Source organism: Mesoplodon densirostris, chromosome X, assembly GCF_025265405.1.
Source record: "Mesoplodon densirostris isolate mMesDen1 chromosome X, mMesDen1 primary haplotype, whole genome shotgun sequence".
In the NCBI taxonomy this organism is placed as follows: Eukaryota; Metazoa; Chordata; class Mammalia; order Artiodactyla; family Ziphiidae; genus Mesoplodon; species Mesoplodon densirostris.
This window is the reverse complement of record NC_082681.1, coordinates 123,349,093-123,374,386: the sequence shown is the minus strand read 5'-3', so window position 1 is coordinate 123,374,386 and position 25,294 is coordinate 123,349,093. Positions and strand designations below refer to the sequence as shown.

Genomic DNA, 25,294 nt, shown 5'->3' with positions numbered 1-25,294 from the left:
GGAAATCTATTAGTATCATATACTATATTAATAGATCTAAGGGGGGAAAATCCATATGATTACTTCCATAGATACTGGAAAGGCCTTAAATAAAATTCAAGACCTATTCTTTATAAAAAGACTTGAGAAAATAGGAATTCAATGGTACTCCATTAACAGGATAAAATATATATGCCTTAGTTCTAAAGCCAGTATCTAACTTAATGGGGAAACATTAGAGGCATTTCCATTAAAATCAGAAACAAGGCAAGGATACTCACTATCTGCTACTAATTAGCATTATATTAGAGGGATTATATTAGAGGGATTAATCAATGCAGTTGGACAAAATAAATCAATTGCAGGCATAAGAATTGGTAAAGAAGAAGTAAACCTGTATCTAGTTGCAAATGATGTGATACTATACCAGGAAAATTCTAGAGAATCAATTATAAAACTAATTTAAACAATAAAAGAATTCAATAAGTAGCAGATAAAAACACAAAAATCAATATCCTTCACTTAAACAAAGGATAGACAATTAGAAGACCTAGTGTTATAGAAAACTCCATTTACAGCAATAACAAAGAAGATTAAATACTTAGGAATTAATTTATCACAAATGTGCAAAACCTGTATTAGGAAATCTGAAAGCATTCCTAAAAGACACAAAATTAGACTTTCTCAAGTGGAAGGACACCCCTTGTTCTTGGATAGAATGATTCAGCACTATAAACAAGTCAGTTCTAAATTAATTTATAAAGTTTAACACAATCCCAATAAAAATTACCAATAAGCTTTTTTAAAAATGGAGTTTGACCCATTGATACTAAAGTTCTTATGGAGAAATAAACATACAAGAATAGCCAAAGGGAATTTGGGCCAAGATGGCAGAGTAGAAAGACCCTGAGCTCACCTCCTCTCACAAGCACACCAAAACCACAACTATCTGCAGAACAACCATCTATGAAAAAGACCAAAACCTACCCGTAAAGATCTTTAACAACTAAGACATAAAGAAGGAACCACAACAAGATGGGGAGGAGGGGCAGACTTCTGATATAATCAAGTCCCATACCTCCAGATGAGTGACCCACAAACTGGAGAATAATTATATTGCAGGGGTTCTCCCACAGGAGAGTTCTGAGCCCCATATCAGGCTCCCCAGCCCAGGGGTCCTGCAATGCTCTGGGAAGATGAGCCGCCAAAGCACTTGGCTTTGAAGGCCAATGGGGTTTAATTTCAGGAGTCCCAAAGGGCTGCAGAAAATAGAGACTTCACTTTATTTATTTGATTGCACCAGGTCTTAGTTGCGGCACACAGGCTCCGTAGTTGTGGCATGAGAACTCTTAGTTGCGGCATGCATGTGGGATCTAGTTCCCTGACCAGGGATCGAACCCAGGCCACCTGCATTGGCAGCATGGAGTTGTATCCACTGCGCCACCGGGGAAGTCCCGACACCACTTTTAAAGGGCGCACACAAAACCTCGTGTGCACCAGGACCCAGGGCAAAAGCAGTAACTTCATAGGAGCCAGGGCCAGAACTACCTGCTGGTCTTGAAGAGTCTCGCAAAGAGGTGGGGGGCAGCTGTGGCTCACCCTGGGGACATAGACACTGGCAGCAGCCATATTTGGGAGCTTGTTCTACCCCATGGAAGCCAGTGCTGGTGGGTGCCATTAGCTCATTAGCACCAAGACCTGGCCCCACACCCAACTGCCTGTAGGTACCAGTGCTGGGACAGCTCAAGCCAAACAACTAACTGGGTGGGGACACAGCCCCACCCATCAGCAGATAGGCTGCCTAAAGACTTCCTGAGCTCACAGCCACCTCTAGACATGGCCCTGCCCACCAGAGGGCCAAGACCCAGCTCCGCCCACCAGCTGGCAGGCACTGGCCTTCCCCTCCAGGAAGCCTGCACTAGCCACTAGACCAGCCTCACCCACCAGGGGGCAGATACCAGATGCCAGAAAACCACAATCCCACAGCCTGCAGACCCAGCCAGCCAAAAGCAGGCCAGACCCAACCCTGGGACAAGCTGGGCCCCAGCCCTGCCCACTAGCAGGCCAACACAAGTTTTGGGACACCCCAAACCTCATACCCAACTGTGTCAGGAACTGGCCCCAGCTACCCATCAGTGATCTGACAGCACTCTGGGATCCCTGGACCCTGCAGCCAGTCTCCAGGACCAGGCTCTGCCTGCCAGTAGTCCAGCACTAACCCCAGGACCTGGCTTCACCCACCACTGGCGGGGGGTGGGGGGGAATAGCCCCTAAGTCTTCTGGACCCTGATTCTGCCCACCAGTGAGCCAGCACTAGCCCCAGGGCCCCCTGGGGTTCTGCAGTCAGCCACCTCATGACCAGGCCCACCAACCAGCAGCATCCACGCAACACAGGGCCTGGCAACCAATGACACTAGAGGCCGACTAAGCCTACCAGACCACCCAGACAGTTAGCCCACCACAACAGAAGGACCCACGCAGCCCTCTTAAGGAGAACCCCTAGAGCATATAGCTTGGTTGACGAGAGGGGAGTGTGCTGCAGGGATGCACAGGACTTGTCCTACAGAAGGCCACTTCTCCAAGGTTGAGAAACATAACTAACCTACGACATACATAAAAATACCAACAGCAACTTAAACAAAATGAGGTGGCAGAGGAACATGTTCCAGATGAAGGAACAAGAAAAAAACCCAGAAGAACTAAGTGAAGTGAAGATAGGCATTCTACCTGAGAAAGAATTCAGAGTAATGATTGTAAAGATGATTAAAGAACTCAGGATAAGAACGGATGCATAAAACAAGTTAGAAGTTTTCAACAAAGAGTTAGAAAATATAAAGAACAACAAAACAGAGATGAAGAATAACTGAAATGAAAAATACACTAGAAGGAATCAATAGTAGACGAAATGATATTGAGGAACAAATCACTGAGCTGGAAGACAGAGTAGTGGGAGTCACTGCCACTGAACAGAAAAAAGAAAAAAGAATAAAAAGAAATGAGGACCGTTTTAGAGACCTCTGGGACAACATCAAGCATACTAAAATTCACATTAAATTCCAGCAGGAGAAGAGAGAGGAAAAGAGCCTGAGAACATATTTGAAAACCTAATAGCTGAAAAATTCCCTAACCTGGGAAAGGAAACAGTCACCTAAGTCTAGGAAGCGCAGAGTCCCATACAGTAGAACCCAAAGAGGAACACACCAAGACACATTGTAATTAAAATGACAAAAATTAAAGATAAAGAGAGAATATTAAAAGCAGCAAGGGAAAAGAAACAAGTAACATACAAGGGAACTCCCAAAAGGCTATCAGCTGATTTTTCAGCAGAAACTCTGCAGGCCAGGAGGGAATGGCACAATATATTCAAAGTGATGAAACAGAAAAATCTACAACCAAGAATACTCTACCCAGCAAGGCTCTCCTTCAGATTTGATGGAGATCAAATGCTTTACAGACAAGCTAAAAGAGTTCAGCACCACCAAACCAGCTTTACAACAAATGTTAAAGGAACTTCTCAAGGCGAAAAAAGAAAAGGCCACAATTAGAAACAAGAAAATTGCACAGACCAATCACAAGCACTGAAATTGAAACTGTGATTAAAAATCTTCCAACAAACAAAAGCCCAGGACCAGATGGCTTCACAGGCGAATTCTATCAAACATTTAGAGAAGAGCTAACACCTATCCTTCTCAAACTCTTCCAAAATATAGCAGAGGGAGGAACACTCCCAAACTCATTCTGTGAGGCCACCATCACCTTGATACCAAAACCAGGCAAGGATGTCACAAAGAAAAACTACAGGCCAATATTACTGATGAACACAGATGCAAAAATCCTCAACAAAATTCTAGCAAACAAAATCCAAAAGCACATTAAAAGGATCATACACCATGATCAAGTGGGGTTTATTCCAGGAATGCAAGGATTCTTCAATATACGCAAATCAATCAACGTGATACACCATATTAACAAATTGAAGAAGAAAAACCATATGATCATCTCAACAGATGCAGAGAAAGCTTTCGACAAAATTCAACACCCATTTATGATAAAAACCCTGCAGAAAGTAGGCACAGAGGGAACTTTCCTCAACATAATAAAGGCCATATATGACAAACCCACAGCCAACATCGTCCTCAATGGTGAAAAACTGAAACCATTTCCACTAAGATCAGAACAAGACAAGGTTGCCCACTCTCACCACTCATATTCAACATAGTTTTGGAAGTTTTAGCCACAACAATCAGAGAAGAAAAAGAAATAAAAGGAATCCAAATCGGAAAGGAAGAAGTAAAGCTGTCACTGTTTGCAGATGACATGATACTATACATAGAGAATCCTAAAGATGCTACCAGAAAACTACTAGAGCTAATCAATGAATTTGGTAAAGTTGTAGGATACAAAATTAATGCACAGAAATCTCTGGCATTCCTATACACTAATGATGAAAAATCTGAAAGTGAAATCAAGAAAACACTCCCATTTACCACTGCAACAAAAAGAATAAAATATCTAGGAATAAACCTACCTAAGGAGAAAAAAGACCTGTATGCAGAAAATTATAAGACTCTGATGAAAGAAATTAAAGATGATACAAATAGATGGAGAGATATACCACGCTCTTGGATTGAAAGAATCAACACTGTGAAATCTACAGATTCAATGCAATCCCTATCAAACTACCACTGGCATTGTTCACAGAACTAGAACAAAAAATTTCACAATTTGTATGGAAACACAAAAGACCCCGAATAGCCAAAGCAATCTTGAGAACGAAAAATGGAGCTGGAGGAATCAGGCTCCCTGACTTCAGACTACACTTACAAAGCTACAGTAATCAAGACAGTATGGTACTGGCACAAAAACAGAAATATAGATCAGGGCTTCCCTGGTGGCGCAGTGGTTGAGAGTCCACCTGCCGATGCAGGGGACATGGGTTCGTGCCCCGGTCCAGGAGGATCCCACATGCCGTGGAGTGGCTAGGCCCGTGAGCCATGGCCGCTGAGCCTGTGCGTCCAGAGCCTTGCTCTGCAACGGGAGAGGCCAGAAAAGTGAGAGGCCCGCATACCGCAAAAAAAAAAAAAAAAGAAAAAAAAAAGAAATATAGATCAATGGAACAGGATAGAAAGCCCAGAGATAAACCCACGCACATATGGTCACCTTATCTTTGATAAAGGAGGCAAGAATATACCGTGGAGAAAAGACAGACTTTTCAATAAGTGGTGCTGGGAAAACTGGACAGGGACATGTAAAAGTATGAGATTAGAACACTCCCTAACACTATACACAAAAATAAACTCAAAATGGATTAAAGACCTAAATGTAAGGCCAGAAACTATCAAACTCTTAGAGGAAAACATAGGCAGAACACTCTATGACATAAATCACAGCAAGGTCCTTTTTGACCCACCTCCTAGAGAAATGGAAATAAAAACAAAAATAAACAAATGGGACCTAATGAAACCTAAAAGCTTTTGCACAGCAAAGGAAACCATAAACAAGACCAAAAGACAACCCTCAGAATGGGAGAAAATATTTGCAAATGAAGCAACTGACAAAGGATTAATCTCCAAAATTTACAAGCAGCTCATGCAGCTCAATAACAAAAAAAACAAACAACCCAATCCAAAAATGGGCAGAAGACCTAAACAGACACTTCTCCAAAGAATATATACAGATTGCCAACAAACACATGAAAGAATGATCAACATCACTAATCATTAGAGAAATGAGAGAAATGCAAATCAAAACTACAATGAGATATCATCTCACACTGGTCAGAATGGCCATCATCAAAAAATCTAGAAACAGTAAATGCTGGAGAGGGTGTGGAGAAAAGGTAACACTCTTGCACTGCTGGTGGGAATGTAAATTGATACAGCCACTATGGAGAACAGTATGGAGGTTCCTTAAAAAACTACAAATAGAACTACCATACGACCCAGCAATCCCACTACTGGGCATATACCCTGAGAAAACCATAATTCAAAAAGAGTCATGTACCAAAATGTTCATTGCAGCTCTATTTACAATAGCCAGGACATGGAAGCAACCTAAGTGTCCATCGACAGATGAATGGATCAAGAAGATGTGGCACATATATACAATGGAATATTACTCAGCCATAAAAAGAAACGAAATTGAGTTATTTGTAGTGAGGTGGATGGACCTAGAGTCTGTCATACCGAATGAAGTAAGTCAGAAAGAGAAAAACAAATACCGTATGCTAACACATATATATGGAATCTAAGAAGAAAAAAAAAAAGGTCATGAAGAACCTAGGGGTAAGACAGGAATGGAGACGCAGACCTACTAAAGAATGGACTTGAGGATGTGGGGAGGGGGAAGGGTAGGCTGGGACAAAGTGAGAGAGTGGCATGGACATATATACACTACCAAACGTAAAATAGGTAGCTAGTGGGAAGCAGCCACATAGCACAGGGAGATCAGCTCGGTGCTTTGTGACCACCTAGAGGGGTGGGATAGGGAGGGTGGGAGGGACAGAGACACAAGAGGGAAGAGATATGGGAATATATGTATATGTATAACTATTCACTTTGTTATAAAGCAGAAACTAACACACCATTGTAAAGCAATTATACTCCAATAAAGATGTTAAAAAATAATTTAAAAAAACATATACCACAGGAAAAAAAGGACTAATATCCCTAATAGATAAATACTTCTTAGAATTCAGGGACAAAGAAAGGAGCAAAAACCTGCTAGAAAAATGGGGCGGGGGAGCCTTGAACAGACAATCCAGAAAAAACATTAATATGTTTCTTAAACTTAGGGAAAATTGTTCAAACTCACTCGTAATTAGAGAAATGCAAACAATACAGATACCATTTATCACCTATTAGATTAGGAAAAATTAAAGAATATGACAACATTCTATTGGTGAAACTGCGGGAAAAACAGGTACTCACATACAATGCTGGTGGAAACGCAAACTTTTTGCACAACCTATCTGGAAGGGAATTTGGCAGTACCTAACAAAACTACATATGCACTCACTTTTTGCCCTAGCAATCCCACCAAACCTTCACCTCCAATAATACAAAAAGGTTATTCATTGCAGCACTGTTAACGAGATATTGGAAACAACCAAGGTGCCTATACACAGATGGAAGTATTTATCCATTAGTGATATTAACCCTTTTTTTCTGTGGTTATGTACATGCAGTGATGGAATAAACTATAGGACATCCACATAATGTAGTACTATGCAGCTGTTAAAAAAATGAGGAAGATTTTTATGAGCTAATAAGGATTGATTTCCAGGGCATACTCTTAAGTGACAAAGGTAAAGCCCAAAAGAGTGTCCACAGTATGCTACCCTTCATGTTACAAAGAAGGGTATATATGAAAATATGCAGGTATCCACTTATTTGTGTAAAAGAAATAGTCAATTCTGCTATAGCACAACATAGCCATCCTTATAAGTCTCCACATTATGCAGAACTGCACAATAAAAACCAAAGGGTTTATAGAGAAAACAGAGCACAACACTCAAAAAGCTTCTGTGACACACACACAAAGATAGGAACCTAATAAATAAACAGTAGCACAATTTTACACATGTGAAATGGTTAAGAAATACATAATACATGTGTCACTTTCCCTAAAAAAGGCCCTGAAGTTTGCTTGTGGAGTGGGCGTCAGGAGGCGGGGTGGATGCAGGGGTACCTGAAATCAGAAGGCAGGCTGTAATAGCAGATGTGGACAGGCGTGGCTGCTAAGACATGGGGTGAATCGAGGGGGCACAGAGGTGTTTGAGGTGTGTGTATTTTGTGTGTTTTTATACAGCTCAGGTCAGCTGGGTGCAGTTTCTGCATTCACCTAGAGTTTCTCATACGTGAAATTGTGCCTTAACAGACGCAAAATTCACATTAAGCTCAACTTGTGCTCTAAGATATCAGTCACGTTGGAACAAATTCACTTTTTCAAAACAAGAGTTACAGCAGAACTGACTGTATAGGAGAGAGAAACCAGAAGCTAATGAGATTGGTTTACCAACAGGGCATAGGTGGGAATGGGGTAGAAAGACTGGGGGATGGGAAGCGGGTAGCAGGGCCAAGGCAGCGTGACGCTTCTCTGAGTGTATTTTTGGGAGCTCTAACCCTTAGAACCTAAGGTAATGTTTCACATACCCCCCCGTAAATGAATAATTAACATCAGCCAGAATGTAAGGAGAATCCAAAGTGGAAAACACGCAGTAACAAATAAACCTAACTATATTACAAGTGAATATCCTAACCACACTGAAGGAGATGGGGAAGAAAATAGCTAACCTAAGTAACTTTGGAAAGAAGTATTTTTATTTTGTTGTTTTGTTTTAACCACAAATATTTATTGATGGATTGATGAATATAATTTTAAATAGAGCAGTAAGACACAGCCATGGATTAAAACAGTGTGCTATACTGCCAAAAGAGGGCAAAGGCATAAACTTGGGAACTTTAAATATTCAAGTCAAAGAGCCTCTGAGGTACTGAATAGAAAATTATCAGACAATCTTCCCTTTTACACAATTCCTGTGTTAGCATCACTTGATCCCAAAGTCAGAATGGTACGTCATACATAATTCCTCATTCATTTATACTTGAGCCATCTCGCCTGGCCACTCCTCTCTCCCCCATTGTTTTCCCTTCCCTTTGCAGTGGTGTTCTTTGGCCATTCCCTTCCCAAAGAATTGCTTCTTCCTAAGCAAGAAAGCAAGCAAGCATGTAGTGAGTCAGAGAATATCCACCACAGGCAGATACATGCATGAATGGACTTAGGTGTTAGGATGGCAACAGCCTAATTCAGTGAGGTCTAAACTAAACTGACTTTGGCAAAGAAGCTGCCCTGGCTCCTGGCTCGCTGAAAGGTCTACAATTCTACCTCAGGTTGTGCCACCATTGCCAGACCCCGTGTTTCTAAGTGATTAGCAGTCGAGGTAGGAAGCCAATGTAACCAGGCAGCTAATGTGACAATACAGTCAATGCTTTGGACCTCTACTGGGAGCTGACTATGGCTTCTGACATAATCATTTGCCAAGTGCAAAAACCTTCAGGATACTAAGGACGATCTTGAAATCTCTTGGACAGGATGAGTTAGGCATCTCCATAACTCTAATCTTTCTACTTGGAAACGTGAACTGAAAAACATCCCAGGGCATGCAACACTGAGGTATAAGCCATGCTACAGAGGTGGTAACACAGGAAGCTTTTAGGGTGCCCAGCCTCCTTGTTCAAAGAGCCATGAGAAAGTCCCCAGGCAGATTGTCAGGGCGGCTTTTCTGGTGGCGAGAGTGCCCCAAAGCTGACCAGACCGGCAGGCATATGGCTATTTACTGAAGAACCAACCCTGTACTAACAAGAGTAGCCACAGAGCAGCCACCCTACATGTGCAGAATCAGAGGCCAGAGGTCGAGTGACCTGGGCAAGCCACCTAGAAGAGATGGCTCGACACATTTTAAGAAGAACATTTCCATCCAGCAGCCCTTTGATGACAGAGCAGAGTACAAGGGACCAACAGATGGTCACATTCTTCTGAAGAGAGATGCTCCTGGGGAGAGAACATCCCAGAGGCTCATTTGTGAGCAAAGGTAAATAAAAACTGCCAGACCACAGAACCATCTTGTCAAGTTAGACATATATTTAAGAGGGTGCCTGGTAGAAGAGAGGGGATTTTGAGGTATAACAAAGAGCACACAGACTGAAAGATCTAGTGAATGGGGGGTCGGGTGACAGAGAAACAGGAAGCAAAGGACAACTGGGAAAGGCTGAAGGAGCATGCTGAGGCCCAGCGGGAGGGAAAGCAGCATGGCTACAGTCGGCATCCGTGAAAGAGCTTGTTTGGCTGCTTCTTGGCTTGAGTCCCTCTCTCACTTCCTCAGCCTGGATGGATGTGTGGCATTCAGCAGCATAACTGGGGGAATGGTGTTTATACACGGGGAACTGGTGAATGCGTAGTGAAGAGAAATAGACTGGGTGTGCCATTCTGTAATGCTCCGTGTACTGGGAAAAGCCAGTATCCATCTTGATCTCCTCAAGCTCTTCCCTCCACAGTAACGTGGAAGTCTGAGATCCCATCCCCATGCGGGAGCTTCCCGGGGAGCAGCTGTGGCTAAAGCAACCATGTAAATGAAAGACAAAAGGAATTGTACACAAATATTGGACTTTAGTTAGTAAATTTGTTCTTTACAAGAGAATGAGTTAGAAATTCCGAAACTACTTTTTGTGTATACTAGGATTGCACAAATAACTAAACATGTTATGGATAATGACAGTTTGTCACCACTGGAGAAAGGAGTTACAAATAAGGAAAGAAGGACGTCAAGGATGAATCCTGTGGTGTTGGATTAGAATCTAAAGTATCAGTATAAATTCATACGTATATTCTCACACACACACATACACACATACATGGATATGCAGGTGGGTAGGCACAAAATAAATATGTGCACATGTGCATGTATGAGTATACAAACATATTTCCTAGATCTGTCACCTGAGTGCCTTAGAAGCAATGACACTCTGGTCACATTGAGCACATCTAGTGCCCAGATCTTGTTTCTAAATACCACTCTCTGATAAAAGAAACCAGGACTCCTTTCCAGGGCTGGCCAGGGAAAATAGAAGATAAGCCTGGAATATCTTGAGAGGCCAGAAAGCAAGAAAGTACTAAAATAAATAATAATAGTGTCATGTCAAAAAGGCACAGGAGCCAACTTGAAGGTGCTCCCAATGGCCAAATCTGGGACAATACAATAATGATAGTAATAGATGATAACACACAGTATAAAAGAACTATCTATGAGTCTATACTGTCTATAAGTAATTGGGATAAGTAAATAAATACATGGGGGCGGGGTACCTCTTCCTTACAGAAGAATTCTAACTAATAAATGTAGAAATACTGATGGAAATTTTTAAAAATCACTGCTAGCCAGATATGACAGCAAAAGTTTTTACAGACAGTAATCATCACTGGATGCTAAAATAGTTGGGTGAAATTATGTTGAGAAACAGGATATTTGCATAGTTTCAAAATTTCGCCCCACAAGATACTTGTTGATTACAAACAGAAAATAGTAACTTCAGCTGCAAAAGCCTGGCAGACACAATCTTAACCAAGTGATCAAAGTTAACATCCGCAGTAAAAGGGCAAGCCTATGCATGAGCCCCCTGACATGATGCACTGAGATAATACTTCTGTGGGATTCTTGCTAAAAATGAGTAACCTCAATCTAATCATAAGACAACATCAGACAACTCCAACTTGAAGGATATTCTAGAAAATAATTGGCTAGTACTCTTCAAAAGTATCAAGGTCATGTAAGGCAAAGATTGAGGGACTATCACAAACTGAAGGAGACTAAGGAGATTTGACAACTAAACGCAATGTGAGACCCTGGACTGGATGGATCCTGGACCAGAGAAAGGACATTAGTGGGAAAACCGACAAAATCCAAATAAGATTAATAGATTAGTTAATAGTATTTATCAATGTTAATTTCCTGGTTTCAATAAATGTACCATGGTTATGTAAGATGTTAACATAAGGAAAACCTAGATAAGGAGTATGTGGAAACTCTACTATTTTTTACAACTTCTCTGTTAAGTATAAAATTATTTCAAAATATAAAGTTAAAAATACATATAAACTCTCAGCCATGGATATTTCACAATTGGGACTTACACTCCAATGCCTATGATACATATATGGCTTCAGGAAAAGGTAGGTTCAACCAGGAAATGCTTAGTTCAGAATTTCTTTACTTTAAATAGCAAAATTTAGAAGACCACAGAAAATCTAATCTCAAATGATTAGAAGTTGCCATGGTATATAACACTTTGGCCCTTAACGTACCATCATGGCATAGATTCCCATTTCAGAGTGTAGAGTCAGTTTATCATAGCAGTTCACCCTGATCCCCTGCTGAATGGAATGTCCAGCTCATCTGTTCTCATCAGTCAGGGCCCTTGGTCCAGGCCCAGATCTGCGAATACTTGGAATATTCACATGTTCTTCCCCGGCGTAAGCCTAAGGCAGGCATTCCCAAGAGATTGTAGCACTCTTTCCCACATAGTCCCCACCGCCCCTACTGATCAGAGTCAGCACTTGAGCTGAACCGTCATCTATTGCTGTGTTCGGCCTGCACTCAGGTCTATGGGGACTCTTGAGGTCTAAGTCCCTGCTTAGATTCTGCTGTCCAGATAGACAGGCATGGAAGTCACCCTTCCTCGAATATGGGAAGAGACTCCAGCAGTCTCACCAAGTGTCCTTCTCCAAGCTTCATCAGTGATCCAGGGTAGAATGTCTAATGGTCCCTGTGGTATTAGATAAAGATGCTTGACATGAGATGGAGCCTGATGGCAAAAGTTGATCAGGTTCCAGAGAAACACTGAGGCCTAAATCCTTATCATCAGGAGTGACAGTTAACTTATTCCAATTGTGTTCACAGTAATATTCTTTGTCAGACTTGATAAAATGAACCAGGAAAGAATATCAGAGATTCTTTGTCATTTCATAGCCTGACAGTAGTTTTCTAACTTATCACACTGTGGCATCCAGGGATATTAAAATAAAAATCTGTCAAATCATACTTTTCTTATTAAGGGGATGCATTTGCAGGACAGGGGACATTCCAACAGCCTCATTCAGAAGTAAATGGAGGTCATCACTCAAATTCGGACCCAGACCCCTTTGGTCATAGTCCAGAGCTATAAACAATGACGATGTCTACTCTTCCATTTTCTATCGAGAAGAAAAAAATAGGCCTTACCAGAAGGCAGCTTCTGAGAAAAACTAAACTAGCTTACAGAAGAATCAGAAGGCTGAGAATGGAGTTCCGAGCCAGGAGAGATTAAAGACTAGTGCCGGCAGGAGAGGGTATTTCAGTAGTATTTACCTGCCCTAGGATAAAGACCTTCTCACTGCCTCACCCTCTCTCCCATCCCCAGCTCCGTCTTCTCTTATCCAGCCTCTCCCCTCCTTCCCTTTCTCCATGGGTCCACATTAGAGATTTTCAATATTCTAGTGGTTTATAAGAGTTAGGACTAAGAAATGCTACCAAGCCTTTCCTTTGCCATAAAAGAATTATACATACCACAGTGTCCCAGACAAGTCTCGTTTTGCTTTTACAAAATATCTTCATAGTTTTGCAAGCTCTCTCAGAAGTATTCTGTTGTTTTATGACCTTTCTCAAAATGGTACTTGTCCATCCAAATTAAGTCTCTCTTGCTTCAGCTTAGGTATTTCCCTTTATCTCATCTAGTTTGCTCCTTTAAACCAGTTAAGAAAAATTCTAACTTTGGTATGAGAACCTTTGACATACAAATTCTTCCCTAATACTAAACCTTCTATTTCTCCATTCTGCCTAAAGAAATAATTTCAAATCCTTAGCCCAACTACTCTCCAGCCTCTGTACAATCTGGTCCTAACTTACCTTTCCAGATGGATTTCCCACAAGTCCTCTGTACACACCCTAGACCTCAGCCAAACCAAACTCCATGTGCTTCTCTAGAAAAATATCCTGCACTCTCAAAACAATATTGCCACTTGGAATGCCCTTTCCCGTATTATAGCTTCTTATTTATTCCTTCATTTTGAAAAAAACAGAATTAACCGAACACCTACTATTAATAAGTACTAGAAGGATACAAAAGTGAATGAGACATAATCTCTGCCATCTAGAGTACATGACTACTAGAGGAAATTATATGGTATTGAGTATCAGGTTTTAAGACCTAACTGGTGTGGGGTGTTATTTTTTTTTTTTTTTTTTTTTGCGGTATGCGGGCCTCTCACTGTTGTGGCCTCCCCCGTTGCGGAGCACAGGCTCCGGACGCGCAGGCTCCGGACGCGCAGGCTCAGCGGCCATGGCTCACGGGCCCAGCCGCTCCGCGGCATATGGGATCCTCCCAGACCGGGGCACGAACCCGTATCCCCTGCATCGGCAGGCGGACTCTCAACCACTTGCGCCACCAGGGAGGCCCAGGTGTGGGGTGTTAGAATGGGGTCAATGTTAGGATTAAACTTCATGGAAAAGGTAGCATTTGAGAAGACCCTGAAGGATGGGGTCGAATTCTGAAAAAGATTACAGGCCGAGGAAACCATAACAGCAAGCACACAGAGGCAGGAGAAAATGGAGTGTATATACATGAATTCAGATACTTTGGTTTGGCTGCAGTGCTTCAATAGACCAGATCTTGAAGGATCTGGAATGTCAGACTAAAATGTTTGAATTTATTCCATACACAGAGGAAATTATTGAAGGGTTCTGAGCACAGAGATAACATGATCAGAAAGAGCAATGCTTTATGAAGATACGAGGCTTGTGTGTGTACAGGATTAATTTCCTCCATTTCTAGAGGTTCCTTCACGGTATACTAGGGAGATAAAAGCCTGACTTGAGTTTCAAATATAGGTTTGCAGGAGTGGGGATGCCTATCACACCCTCCATTTAACTCACCTGTCTGGTCTTTGCAGCAGGTAGACAGATCTGGGAAACTGGCTATAAGTAGTCTGTGACTCTGTAGCTGCTATTCCAATATGGTATTTTTCTTAGAGTAAATCAGCACAGCACCTAGCATGTGGAACACAGCTACTGACCCTAGCAAATACTTTTTCCCTCTATACCCATTTTCAAGGGTCATCAGAAGCAATTTGCTTTTGGCACTATGTCAGCTCTCCTGTTCTCTGCCATAAACTGCAGAGATCATTATCATCTTGACACCCCATGGAACATCACACTTGTTCATGTTTTCCTCCTTCGACTGAGGGACTGGAAGTAGCAAGCACGTCAGATGCCTCAGACGCAAGCAAGCCAGGGGCAAAAGCCTGGTACTTCATCAGTCAAGGTCCAGTCAGGAAAACAGAAACCACACCAGTTATTTTAAAAGAGAGAATTCAATACAGTGAAGGTATTATAAGACTGACATGGCAAATGGGAAACTGAGGTGACACAGATATAGTGACTTCAGAAAGCAGCTGACACTCCGAGGGCAGAACCTAAGAGGGAGCAGCTGGTGCGGAAATGTTTGCAGAGTCCCAGCAATAACAGTGCAGAGTATGGAAGAATAGATTTGGAGCTGACAGACAACAGCTTAATAGCCAGCACAACAGCTAAGGAAAGAATTAGCCGATGAGTCTGGTTCATATTAAATATTGTGAGAAATAAAGAAAATTCCCTATTGCAGACTTTAGTTTTGGAATTCTTTCTTTCTTTTTAAAACATGAGCCTGACTGTGGAACAGCCAATAAAATTACTTGTTTGTACACATCATTACAGAACATTCTCAGGTTGACATTCTCTTGCATGCCTGAGACATTTCATTGTTCAAAGTATAAGCAGACAATGAAATACTACTTGCAATAAAAAGGAACGAATTACTGATAACACACAAAAAAGGATGGATCTCAAAGGCATTATGCTGAGTGAAAGAAGCCAGTCTCAAAAGGTATGATTCCATTTATATGACACTTTCAAGAAGACAAAACCATAGTGATGGAGGACAGACTAGGGGTTGCCACGGGTAGGAGTAGGGCTGGAGACTGTGACCAGAACGGGATAGCACGAGGGACTTTGCTGGGATAATGGAAATGTTCTGAATCCTGACTGTGGTAGGGTTACAGGAGTCTATGCATGTGATAACATTCATAGAGCTGTACTCAAAAAAGAGTCAATTAAAAAAAAGAAAAAAACAGGGGAAAGGTAAAGAAGGCGCACGCATGGCTTCTGTGTGAGAAAGTTTTGCCTTTTTTTAAAAATCTGCTGTGGTAAGGTCAAGTATGACTCCACGGAGCTTTTGCCACATCTGGCCTGAGTTACAAGGGGAAAGTGTCCCTTGGCATGAGACCAGATGTTCAATAGCTCTTTGGTTACCGCACCCCTTAGAGACCCCAGCTGAGGGCAAGGCACAGAGGGTGAGGGAGGAACCTCCCCACGCCTCTGGGCTGTCCTGGGACTCACACTGCCAGCTCCTATGATCTAGGGGAGGGTAGCTGTGCTGTTTGCAGCAGTTCAAAGCCTCCTTCTTCCCTGCACTTCAAAGCCTGGCCTGCTTTTCCCCCACTCATGTCTTTTGTTTGGTGCTAGCAACCTTTGAGGGTTGACGCTGAGTGGACCTTGCAGTGACCCCACTAATTGGCAAAGCTGGCCCCAGGGGATAAATAAGATACTCACTGGCAGCAACATCACAGTGACTGTGGTCCAGTGAGCCTTGCTCTGTGTTCTTGACAGTCCAGAGCAGTTCCCGTGAATAAACAACTGAGCGGTGCTGGGAAGTGCGCTTCCTCCCAGCCTGCCTGTAGTCCTCTTTTCCATTCGCGTGGAGACTACTTTCCACGCATGCTTCAAAATGCAATTCTGTTGTGCTCTGCACATTTAAATTACTTCATTAATAGAATGCCATTAAACAAAGGGTTGCTGAACTTCGAAATACATAAAATGATTTTGCATTCCATCACCCTAAGAATTTTTGTTCAATTCCAGCTGAGATCAAAAGGAGGGAGATTCTCCGCAGTACCACAGTCCTTCAGAAAGCCTCTCTGAGGGTGAAAACTGCACCACTGCCATTGCCTCCGCTGTTCAAGCTCTGCGCAGGAGGGGCACATCTCTCATACACAAAATGTCTATCAATCTACCAACAGAATGGGATTCAGAAGTGAATGAGCACAGTACTCTTTTGTGTGTGGCTTCTTTCGTTCCACATGATTTTTTTGAGGTCAATGTTATACATATCAATGGCATGTTCTTGTTTATTACTGTGTACTATTCCATGGTATGAATACAGTAGTCCACAACCTGTTTATCCTTTCTGCTGTTGGTGGATATTTCTAGTTATGGCTTTTTTTGGGGGGGGGAAGAGATTTTATGAATGAACTTGCTGTAAATATTTTTGTGAAAGGCTTTTTGTGGACATATTCATATTTCTTACTTCCCTATACCTAAGAGGGAATTTAAAGGTAGACATGTTCTATTGATACAAATAATAAATGCTGGAGAGAATGTGGAGAAAAGGGAACCCTCCTACACTGTTGGTGGGAATGTAAATTGATGCAGCCACTATGGAGAACAGTATGGAGGTTCCTTAAAAAACTAAAAACAGGGCTTCCCTGGTGGCACAGTGGTTGAGAGTCCGCCTGCCGATGCAGGGGACACGGGTTCCTGCCCCGGTCCGGGAAGATCCCACATGCCGCGGAGCGGCTGGGCCTGTGAGCCATGGCCGCTGAGCCTGCGCGTCCGGAGCCTGTGCTCCGCAACGGGAGAGGCCACAACAGTGAGAGGCCCACGTACCGCAAAAAAACAAACAAACAAACAAAAAAACAGCTAAAAACAGAGGTACCATATGATCCAGCAATCCTACTCCTGGGCATATATCTGAAGAAAACTCTAATTCAAAAAGATACTTCCACCCCAATGTATATAGCAGCAATATTCACAATAGCCAAGACATGGAAACAACCTAAGTGTCCATCGACAGATGAATGCATAAAGATGTGGCACATATATACAATGGAATATAACTCAGCCATAGAAAGAAACAAAACTGAGTTATTTGTAGTGACGTGGATGGACCTAGAGTCTGTCATACAGAGTGAAGTAAGTCAGAAAGAGAAAAACAAATACCGTATGCTAACACATATATATGGAATCTAACAAAAAATAACGGTTCTCATGAACCTAGGGACAGGACAGGAATAAAGACGCAGACGTAGAGAATGGACTTGAGGACACAGGGAGGGGGAAGGGTAAGCTGGGACGAAGGGAGAGAGTGGCATGGACATATATACACTAACAAATGTAAAACAGATAGCTAGTGGGAAGCAGCCGCATAGCCCAGGAAGATCAGCTCGGTGCTTTGTGACCACAAAGCAAAGGGGTGGGATAGGGAGGGTGGGAGGGAGGGAGACGCAAGAGGGAGGAGATATGGGGGTATATATATGTATACGTATAGCTGATTCACTGTGTTATACAGCAGAAGCTAACACAACACTGTAAAGCAATTATACTCCAATAAAGATGTTTTAATAGATAGATAAATAAATAAAAGAAATAAAGGTATGACTTGGAAAAGCAGACATGACAATGATAAGTCCATTTTTCCCAGTCCTGAATATTTGTGTATTTTAGCACTTTAAATAGATATTAGTGTATACAGTGGTTAAAAGAAGAACTCAGTAGGCACCTGTTCCCAAATACCTTCCTCGTAGCCTACAACCACTGTCCAGAATTCTGCTTGAGAGACCTCTGGGTAAACCTTTGGGTTTATCACCAGGAGTTCTCAGCACGTTGATGTGAGCTCATCTGCAGGCTTCTTTCCAGCCTCGCAACTGGCTGGGAGAGTGGTGTGAAGGGTTTGGGCACGTGGGGTGCTGCATTCAGGCCCTCTGGGGAAGTGTGAAGGCCTTGCTTTGCCTGGGAAAGAGTGGTGACAAAGGAAGAACCAGGAAAGGGACAGGGAAAGCCTAGGATGGGCCCTAAACTTTGACTTACCTCATCGTTTTGTCTTCCCCATGGTTGTACACTTTGGTAAAGGTTGGAGTTGAGAAGAAAGGAAAGGGAGAAGCACAGTAGGAGTTGAACGTGATGTTACTGAACATGTTTGGAAAATAGGAGCCCAGTGTGAGCCAGTAGGAGACTTTGGGACATTCTCAAGGGAATAACAGTGCTATGTAATTGTAGCAGTAAGAGCGATATGTGAAGAAGGTATTGCCAGACTCTTTTAAGCCTTCCAGAAAGATCAAAGCACTTCATATTTATGTACAACACATATACACACTCCGGTGAAGAAAAATCTGAGGCAGCCAAGTTCCCCTCTGTCTCACAGACAGGCCATAATATGTGCAGAAATGCAAAGACTCGGTCTAAGGACAACAAACCCCAGGGTAGAATAAGAATAAGATCTCAGATCACCTACTAGGAACCCAGCGTGGCTTGCAATGGACATCTTCGCTCTAAGGTTTTATTCCTGTATTCAAATGTGCCACAGCATCCGTTCTCTAGTAAACATTTCTCATGTTTAAGACAGCATGATAGTAATAAATCAGCTCTGAAAGTCTACTGGTATAAATGCCATGTGGTATCGGTTAGATCACAAACCAAAGCCAATTTTTCAAAACACTTCCTGCTGGAATTACCACAACATTTTAACAGATGTCTTTTGGAAAGTTCTGAAGCAAAACAAGCCCCCATCAGCGTATGAAATAAAACCGAAAAGAAAGTAAACTGTGGATGGATTATTTTTTTTCTTTTGGCAGTAAGAGAAAGATTGGAGAAAGTCTTGAGATCTTTGGAGAAATACTTGTTCATAGCCACAAAAGTGGAGAAATGAACTTTTCTCTCACACACACACCACAAGGAGAAACTGGGGTTTGGAAAATATTCCTTCATTATTCACCAAAGAAATTTCTTTGACAGCTTTGAGTATAATGTCTGTTATTTCTTGTTCTGAACACTGGTTATAACTCCAGCTTTTGTTGAAGGAGTTCCATAGGAAGCTAGGGTAACAGTTTGAGGCTATAACTAATGGGGCCAGCAGGGACAGAAATGCAGTGAAAGTATCAAGGAAGCATCTTTTGTCAGGGACAAGATGACTGGTGGTGGCTGATTCTAAAATGGTGCAGTATGGAGCCTGAGGCCTCTCAAAATCAGTGGGAGGGCCAGAGTGGAAGCCTGGAAGAGGAAGGAGATATTTCTTTTTGCACCTTTCTTCAATGTTTTGTTATGAAAAATTTCATGAAAAGTACAGAAAAGTCAAAAGAACCATACAGTGGGGGGCTTCCCTGGTGGCGCAGTGGTTGAGAGTCCGCCTGCCGATGCAGGGGACACGGGTTCGTGCCCCGGTCTGGGAGGATCCCACATGCCGCGGAGCGGCTGGGCCCGTGAGCCATGGCCGCTGAGCCTGCGCGTCCGGAGCCTGCGCTCCGCAACGGGAGAGGCCACAACAGTGAGAGGCCCGCGTACCACAAAAAAAAAAAAAAAAAAAAAAAAAGAACCATACAGTGAACATCCATATAACTCATGAAGGAGATATTAGTTTTCATCTGACAATTTGTTTATACTGGGGCTGATTTTGACCCTCATCAAGGAAGTGCTTTTGAATGAATGAATGAGTGGTCTAACAATCTTGCCACACACTTATTCTGGGGAAGCCAATGTTGTTCACTGCTACTCGTGCATGGAGTAATTTTCCCCATGGGTCTGCTTCTATCATCTGTTGTTTTGGATGCTTCTTGTTCATGCTGATTCGTCTCCTCCTTGCCTTGTTATCTTTGACTTTGTGCTGGATGTTATACTGAAAAATTATATGTAGAAATAATTTGACAGTTTCTTTATAGAAGATTTTTGTTTTCTTATGCCAGGCACATGGGGGTGTTAGCAGTACAACAAATATTTACTGAGTATTACTGAGGCGGTAGGAATACAGTTATGAACAAGACATGGTTCCTGCCCTGACAAGTCTTAGTCTGAATAAGCAATAGGATTAATTTAAATAGAGCCTTTAAAGAATAATTTAGTTCACACAAGTTTGATCAGCATGTAGCTTTTCCTAACCTCATCCATCTACGTTAAGGAATAGCATGCTGGGCCATGCAGAGATACCCCAAGGTAGCAGTTCTCTTGCAGCTTTATTTCTTAGATAATTTAAGAAAAAACTGTATGAACTGACTATTGTATTTGCCATATAAAAACCTAATCAGAAATATTATCAGAATGATTTTATTTCCTTTGACCAAATACCGAGGAAAGAGGATGCTTTAAAACACTTCTCTAGGGACTTCCCTTGTGGTACAGTGGTTAAGAATCCGCCTGCCAATGCAGGGGACACCAGTTAGAGCCCTGGTCCCAGAAGATCCCACATGCCGCAGAGCAACTAAGCCCATGCACCACAACTACTGAAGCCCACACACCTAGAGCCCGTGCTCTGCAACAAGAGAAGCCACCGCAATGAGAAGCCCGCGCACTGCAACGAAGAGTAGCCCCCGCTTGCCGCAACTAGAGAAAGCCCGCGCGCAGCAACGAAGACCCAATGCAGCCAAAAATAAATAAATAAATAAACAGATAAATAAAAACAAACGTATATTAAAAAAACACTACGCTAAGGCAGTTACTAATTCATGGCAAGAATAAAACCATAGCCCATGTGAATATTATAAACTTAAATACTCTACATAGACAGACCATCTGCAGGGGCTTGAGTGCTTGTGCCTAGGTGGTGGAACCAAAGAACCCAATCCTTCCCCACACGAGCTCAAGAGTACCCAGTTTCAGCCCTCACAAGCTGGAGGTTGGAGCTACTATCAAAAGAGTGGATTGCACACCTGAAAACTAACACAATAGTGTAAATACTTCCATTTAAAAAATTAAATTTTAAAAAAGAGTGGAGAGGCTGATTAGCTGAGAAGGAATCTTCTGTGGAGTGTAACCACGCAGACCTTGATTTAATGATGGTGACCAAAACTGAATGGTCTGAGCTGTCTCTCGGGACTTGCCATCCTTAGCCATTTCCAGGTGTTACCTCATGCTTGTTTAATGGGATGGGGGCGTTTCTCAAACAGATGAGAAATAAAAACCACGCCTCATCCCTCACTCCTGGAAAAAATACTCAACAGGAAAGCTGACTAAGGAGATTTAAGACAAACTACCAAAATTACTATATTAATATCACTAATATATTTTCTGCCTTGCAGTTTCCTCCTGTGTAATTTTTCGAAATCCTTTCATGAGACACCTTTTGTTTCTTGGAAACAGGTTCGATTTCCATGTAGGCTTTGCATTCAGGTTCCTTTTCCTACTTCCATGAGTTCTCTCTCTATTTTGCACACTACAGCATCTTACTCGAGACCTCACATCACTACCTATGACTGATTCTTATGACAGAGCCAAGTTAGTCTCTGGCCACATATACCACATCTGTCAAAATGATGGCTTTCAACGTGGGAGCCACAGACCCTATGAAATTATCTTCTTAAATAAGATCTAGATCAAAGTTAACTGGGCCTGAGGAGATGGCATTTGCTTTGCTTAAAAGTTAATGAGCAACCCTGTCAGTTAAAATTTAGAAACTTAGAATAGAATTAGACCTTGAGTGTTCCTCCCCTCTGAAACATGTCTGCCATGGGCTTAAGAAGAACTAGAACTGCATACACCAATGCTAAGCCTCTGATGGAACCAAGCATTCCTTGTGGTTTCCTCTATTTGTTTTCACCTATTTGCACTAAGATGGTAAGTACCCTTGAAGTCCATGGCGTCTGCTTCCTCCTGAGATCTTGAGCATGACCCTTACTTTATTTGGGTTTCCCATCACTGTTAAGACACACAGAGCTGGTATCATTCAAGTGCACAAATAATTTGTTGAGTTCTTGCAATGAGGAGGCATTTTGCTGACATCATGGAAGACTGAAAGGAAAATTAAACATGGCCCCTGACCTCTAGGAATTCATAGTCTAATAGATGAAAAGACACATCCAGGGACAATTCATGTTACAGTAAAGCAATGCTATATGGAAAGTGCTGTACTAGAGGGCTAACTGAATCCAAAGCTGACATGGTTTAGAGTTTAAAAGAGTTTCACTGTCCTTCTGAAGTACATCCTGCCAAGGGGTTTCTGGTTACTAGATTAGTCTCCTAACAGGATTGGCTACATGATTTGTGGGGCCCAGTACAAAATGAAAATGCAGGACCCATTACTCAACAACTAAGAATTTCAAGACAGTGACAGCATTTAACCAAGCATGGAGCCCTTCTGAGCGTGGAGCCCTATGTGACTACACCGGTCACATGCCCATGAAACCGGCCCTGTCTTCAAATACAGACTATGAATATGAGGAAGGGGCAAATTTTGAGCAGTCCAGAGGAGGAAATAATACACAAGAAATTTTCTTCCAAAGAGTTCACAGGAAAATAAACTCACTCTAAGAAGATAATTCGGTCTTTCCCAAATTAGCAAATGGGATTGGGATCTAAAAGATATAAAGTTACGGTTCACAAAGACAATTTCACAGATATTTTACAGCTACATGGTAAGGATAATAATAATAGGAACAGTAGCTGACACTAACCCACAGAGCTTCTTAAGTGCCCAGATTCTTCTAAGCCTATTATTTATATTTACTCATTTAATCCTCAAAATGGCCCTGGAAGGTAGATATTATTCTTTTCCTATCTTAAGGACAAGAAAACTGACCTTAGAGCCCCTGGTCACACAGCAAATAAGTGGTAGAAGCAGGATTCGAACTCAGTCTAGCTCCAGAATCTGTGCTCTTAACCACTATTTATGCTACTTCTCATAAAACCAAGACGCATTCCGAAGGAAGGAAGGGAGTGACCCCAGTATATTCATTCATTAATATCATAGATTTGACTTAACCAGATACTGTGTGTTGTGTGTTTAATTTTTTCTTTTTTTTTTGCATTTCATGTTCATAGTTTAACAGCACCCGTTCGCCCTCCCCCACTGAATGTTGCCACATGACCCCATGGAGTAGAAAGGTACTGGTTCTGAGAACGTTCCGTCACAGCCTATCCCATTCTCTCTATACACTTTCACTTTCTTCTTTCTTTATGGAAAACTGTGTTGTTTCTAACTAACTAACAGGTATTCTTTTAAATCAATTTAAAGAGTGGTATTTTCCTAACTTGAATTAAATAAAATATAAAGTAGACAGTAATATCCTTGGCTTTTACATCCCCCCCTCCTCCAAGCTGCAATTAAGGCTATGTTCAAGACGTCACCTAACACCATCCCTGGACTCTGTAGTTTGGAGAAAAGAAATTTCAACTTGCCTTATATTTGTTAGAACTGTAAAGGTTCAGCTTCTCAAAGCAAAAGAGAACAAGGACAAAAGGATTCTCCGTCAGCCAATTGTCCCTGTCACCATTAAATAAAAAGTGCTTTTGGCTGCCGGCCAGAGCCTGCAGTCAGGTCACTATTCTTTCTTTGTTTCCCAGTCCATTGTTATTCAAGGAAGGAATCGCCTACAAAATGTGGACTGTGGTGTGTGTCGGGGGGCAGGGGGTTCTCTCCAGCTCCTGCTCTCTCCCCCTCTCTGTGTCTCTGCACACACCAAACCTTTTTGTTTCCTTTTTGGAAGTTACCTAGGAAACAAAGTCTTTTGTGCTCCAACTTTATTTGAGCTATTTGCTTTGCTGGGAATCTGCACAAAAGCTGAAGAGAGAAAGAAGGTTGCAATGTTTTACTAAAAATGTTCACGGCGAACATCTTTTTCTCAAGGGGGGTAATCATATCCTGTTGGGTGTGTTGGGGGGCTTTGCAGATACCTCTGACAAGGTAAGCAAATGCTGGGGGTTAGTTTAAAACAAGTGGCTCTGGAATCTTCTCTTTAAGGGGACTTTGACAATACGTGAATCCTGAGTCAACAGGGCACGATGCTTCCAAATGTGAGAACGAGAATTTTTTTTTTAATGATCCTGATTTTAGGACAATATTATTAAAACCTAACTGGAATAAGAGGAAAAAATGCTTATTTTACAGAAACAGCCACCTTCCAACAAATTGTGGGAAGAAATAAAACTAGGCTCAGCAGCAAAAACTAAGTCTTTTAATAATCTGGTTTAGAAACCCAACCCTGAAATCAAACTTGGGATGGAGCCTTTTTAATAATCTGGGCTAGGAGCCCAACCCTGAAATAAAAGTTAGACAATATTAAAATCGATCAAAGGTTTGGATGGAGAATTTGCAAACATCACTTGGAAGTCAAGGTCTTTAAATACACAGCTGGAAGAAAACCTTCGCACTGCGAAGCTGAAAGAAAATAAACTAGGACTATTTTACTCTTTGGAATTTGAAAATGAAACCCACTTGAATCTTTCCCCCTAGTAACAGTATTTGTATTTTCCACTATCGTCGGTGGGAGGAGATTCTTCACTTTTGCTTTTCCATGTGCATAGTGTTGACAAAACTGCATTTTAAAATGTCATTCACAAATGCCATCATCCTGCAGTAAAATTAACTCCGCGTATTTGAATCTGGCCTCTCAGATTAGGTCGGCTTGTCCTTCTGGTTACGTGTTCTGGAATGTCTCCTGACTCCAGGCTTTCTGGCCAGTTTTCCAAACCTTTTCATAGGCATCTAAATCATCTTCTCCCTTTGATCCTAGTCACCTAGAGCTTTCAAGAGTTTGAGTAGGAATTTATGGTGAGACAGCTATCCAGAAAGTGAATCTACCTCTCAACGGATTAGAGACTCACATCTTTCTTCAGTTTGAAGTTTGGGGATTTCTGGCTATCTTGTCTCTCCTCTTAATTCCCTTTGACCCGAAAAGCATGTTTAGCCTATTTTTTTTCTTTTGTGTTGCT

The 25,294-nt window shown here is 42.0% G+C and overlaps 1 protein-coding gene across 6 annotated transcripts in view; it reads left to right on the top strand.

The window, feature by feature from the left end:
- NHS (NHS actin remodeling regulator) overlaps positions 1-25,294 on the top strand; it is a 344,288-nt gene that overhangs the window by 304,239 nt on the left and 14,755 nt on the right. For 5 of the 6 annotated variants that reach the window (XM_060086362.1, XM_060086365.1, XM_060086361.1 and 2 more), the window contains one exon: positions 23,405-23,467. The exons of the other annotated variant lie outside the window; for it this stretch is intronic. In XM_060086362.1, coding sequence (XP_059942345.1) covers positions 23,405-23,467 — 63 coding nt within the window. The remainder of the gene's footprint in view (positions 1-23,404; positions 23,468-25,294) is intronic. 6 annotated transcript variants of the gene reach the window in all.